Below are 4,179 nucleotides of genomic sequence, written 5' to 3'. Positions count from 1 at the left end.
CATATTTCTGTATTTTATAAATAAAATTCAGAGCTTTCCTCATATTCTGAACATTTAAAAAGCGATAGCTATCTTGGTTTGAATCCCCTTCTAACCATACCTTTATACACGCGTCAGGCACAAGCAACTGGAGGGCATCTTAGTGGTCTCTCAGCAGTTCCACGAGACTCTGGAGCCCCTGAGTGAGTGGGCTGCAGCCACAGAGAAACATTTAATCAACTCTGAGCCAATCGGCACTGAGACATCCAAGTTAGAGGATCAGATCTCCCATCATAAGGTAATATCAATGAGTTTACATCACATCTGTGTGTTTTCATTTTACATTTTACTGCCATCAGTTATGGTGTGTCGATTTTAGTCAAACTTTTTTTTTGCTCATTATTCTAAGTTTTCCATTAGTTACCATTTTCTTTTTTGTTAAATTTGGTAGTTTTTGGTTTTTATGTGTCTGTTTCCTTTCTTTGGTTTGTTTGTGTTTGGTCCATTTCCCCATCACTCACGGTCAGGCCTTAGAGGAGGAGATTATGAACCACAGTAAAGACCTGTTTCAGGCCGTCAGTCTGGGCCAAATGCTCAAAGCGGTGAGCTCGGTGGAGGACAAGGAGTTTGTTCAGTCCAAACTGGACTCCGCTCAGGCCGGTTACATAGAGCTCCAGGAGCGATGCCGGAGGAAAGCCGACATGCTGCAGCAAGCGCTGGCGAATGCCCAGCTGTTCGGAGAGGACCAAGTAGCCCTCATGAATTGGCTGAATGAGGTGCACTCCAGGCTGGGTGACGTTTCGTTGGAGGACTACAAAACAGATGTTCTTGACAAACAGCTGACAGAGCAGCGGGTACACACTCCTCTCCAGGCCAACCTTTGTTCTTTCTTTTGTGTTGCATCAGTCATTTTTCATTTCACTTCAGAAGTTTATTGTTTTACACTGGAGCATGTTTGACATCTTTCACTGACTCGCTGAGGTTTTTCTTTTCAGACACTACAAAGTGATATTGAATCAAAGAAAAAGAACGTTGATCAGGCCATTTCAAATGGGATGGAGCTGCTGAAACAAACAACAGGCACGCCTCTTATTTATTTGTTTAACAGCACATGTAATTTGCATTATACTTGGAAAATAATTTAGAATGCAGAAGTCCCTCGCTACTTCGCGGTTCGTTTTTCGCAGACTCGCTCTATCGCCGTTTTTCAAAATAAAAATGGACGCGACACACAATTGGCTGATTGATGGATGAGCTGCACGATCAGCATGTAATTTTCATTTAAGATAAATTATGTCAAATTATTTAGCACCTGCTTCACCTTTGTGCAGCCCACACTGCAGGATACGCTTCCTGCTGCAGCTGATCAGCTGTTCTCCGTGCAGAGTGGAGAAGGGGGCGTTGCCAAGAACGCTTGCAGGTGGCTGAGAGCAGCAGAGGCAGAGAAAGGGAAATGATGACATTCTGTGCTCTTTTAAAGCGTTTAAAGTTTAGAAACATTGTTTAGAATATTGCAAGAGTGTGGGAAGGGTTTAAAACGCCTTTATACATATATATATATATATGTACTAAAGTAAACTACTACTTACTGCTTGTACTACTATCCCTGCTTTGCGGTTTTCACTTATCGCGGGACTTCAGGTTACTGATCCCCCGCGACAAACGAGGGACTACTGTACTTCTTATTCTCTGTTTACTGAAAAATTAATTGCTTCACATGCATTTTATTTGTACTTTTTTTAATTAACAGATAAGATGTACGTGCTAAGTGGCCAATTGTTTTGAATTAATATTTTTCATTAATACTCATAGGTGATGAGGTTGTAATCATCCAAGGCAAACTGGATGGGATAAAAACAAAGTACGCAGAGATAAATTCGATGAGTGCAAATGTTTTGAAGACCCTGGAGCGAGTGTTGAGTCTCTCCAACAAGATGCAGGACACTCATAAGAACCTGAGCTCCTGGTTAGAAAAAGCGGAGGTGGAGATAAAAATGTTTGCTGACCAGGAGCCGGCCGACAAGCAGCTGATTCATTCACAGAACAGGCAGAAAGTAAGATAAATAAATAATAAAAAAAAAGATTAATAGTCTGTTTTTACACCTGAATAAAAAGAATAACACTAACTCAGCTTTTGCTTTTCAATTTAATCTCATGTAGGCCTTACTAAAAGAAACTAAAGAACAAAAGCCTGTGTTAGACAAGCTGAATGAACTGAGCAGCTCACTCCTGGATCTGATCCCGTGGCACACCAGAGAGAGTTTGGACAAGCTGGTGACGGATGATAACGAGCGGTACCGAGCTGTCTGTGACACCATCGCTCAGCGGGTTGACCGGATCAACGCTGACATTCTCAAATCGCAGCAGGTAAACCACACAAGTTGTTACATCAACTCTTTCTCACAATTCTGTCTCTTTTTCTTGTCATTTAGTGCGCTTTGCTTCACATTTCCTCCCAGTTTGAGCAGGCTGCAGACACTGAACTCTCATGGCTAGCTGAGGCGGAGAGGAAGTTACTGTCAATGGGTGACATCAGGTTGGAGCAGGACCAAACCACAGCCCAGCTGCAAGCACAGAAGGTTAGCCTGATATTTTATACGCGGCCTCAGATCTTCCCTTTAAAACGAAAGCATTGTAAACACAGTTGTTTTCTTTTGTGACATCCCACTGGTTTTATAGATTTTCTCCATGGACATCATGAAACATAAAGACATTGTGGATGAGATTGTGAAAACAGGAAAAACCATCATGAGCACCAAAAACTCTGAAGAGAAGGAAGCTTTGAAGGTGAAATAGATGTTTCAGCACAATAAATAATTTATTTACGCAAAAACAGCCTATAAGCTAAAAAAGTTCTGCTTGTTTTTAAATCAGGCCAAGACCCAAACGCTCGTGGAGAAGTATGGTGTCGTCAGTCATCTGAACTCGGAGCGCTGTCTGCAGCTGGAGCGAGCCCAGTCTCTGGCCACGCAGTTCTGGGAGACCCACGAGGAGATGTGGCCGTGGCTGCTGGAAACTGTGAGCACCTTCAGCCAGCTGCCCCCGCCTGCCATCGAGTATGAAACACTCAAGCAGCAACAGGAAGAGCTCAGGGTAAGAAATCAACATGATCAGTAAAACTAATATTTAGTTTGAAAGAAATTAAACCACTTTGTGATGTTTTCTCCAGCAAATGCGAGAGCTGATTGCTGAGCACAAGCCTCACATCGATAAGATGAACAAGACAGGGCCGCAGTTACTTGAATTAAGCCCGGTGGAGGGAGCCCCCATCAGAGAGAAATACACAGCCTCTGACCAGCTCTACACCAAACTCAAGGCTGATGTCACACAGAGAGCTGCCACTTTGGATGAAGCCATCTCCAAATCCACACAGGTGAAATGGATTGAAATGAAATGCCTAGTTATTTTTCCCACAAATCAGGCATTTTACTGATTCACCGCTTTAAAAATTAAGTATTTTCATTCTGCTTTTTTAGTTCCATGATAAAATCGAACCCATGCTGGAGTCTTTGGAACGTATCGCTGAACGCCTGCGCCAGCCTCCATCCATCTCGGTGGAGGTGGACAAAATCAAGGAGCAGATCCTTGAAAACAAGGCCATGTCTGTGGATCTGGAGAAACTGCAGCCCTCTTATGAGACACTGAAACAGCGAGGTGAAGAGATGATCGCCCGATCTGAAGGCGCAGATAAGGACATATCTGCCAAAGGTCTGGAATACTTTTTATTCCTACGATTCCTTTTAGTTTTTTGTCTTGTAGTATAGCATGGCTTTATACATTAATCCTCCTATGTATGTCACTGTGAAGGTGCAAAGTGACTTTTTCGTTCCATTCCAGCTGTGCAAGACAAACTGGACCACATGGTTTTCCTGTGGAATGACATCCAGGCCTTGTTGGAAGAGCGCGAGGCAAAGTTGCTGGATGTGATGGACCTGGCAGACAAGTTCTGGTGCGATCACTGTGCCCTCATTGTCACCATTAAAGACAGCCAGGACCTGCTGAGGGAGCTGGAGGAGCCCGGAGTCGACCCTTCTGTTGTCAAGCAGCAGCAGGAATTTGTGGAGGTGAACTGAAAATATCAAAATCGCTGAATGAACCAGCCGTTAGAAAGTAATGAAGCATATCATTTTAATTTAATATATATAATTTTTCTGCAGGGATTCAAGGAGGAAATTGACGGGCTGCAGGAGGAGCTTGATG

General features: G+C 43.3%; 1 protein-coding gene across 1 annotated transcript; it reads left to right on the top strand.

Annotated features, from left to right (window-relative positions):
• Nucleotides 1-117: 117 nt before the first annotated feature.
• LOC119427796 (dystonin) lies at nucleotides 118-4,052 on the top strand (the record flags this gene model as incomplete). The annotated part of the gene is given in 11 exon segments (XM_037695480.1): nucleotides 118-277; nucleotides 507-833; nucleotides 975-1,059; nucleotides 1,792-2,033; nucleotides 2,140-2,346; nucleotides 2,439-2,558; nucleotides 2,659-2,766; nucleotides 2,854-3,072; nucleotides 3,149-3,352; nucleotides 3,456-3,687; nucleotides 3,817-4,052. Coding segments are annotated over 11 exon segments (2,140 nt in total), but the record flags the coding sequence as incomplete, so codon positions are not given.
• Between the last annotated feature and the right edge of the window lie 127 nt (nucleotides 4,053-4,179).

Source organism: Nematolebias whitei, chromosome 1 (assembly GCF_014905685.2).
Source record: "Nematolebias whitei isolate Nwh7 chromosome 1, NemWhi1, whole genome shotgun sequence".
Lineage (NCBI taxonomy): Eukaryota > Metazoa > Chordata > Actinopteri > Cyprinodontiformes > Rivulidae > Nematolebias > Nematolebias whitei.
The sequence above is the reverse complement of the archived record's forward strand: the minus strand, read 5'-3'. Positions and strand labels throughout refer to the sequence as shown.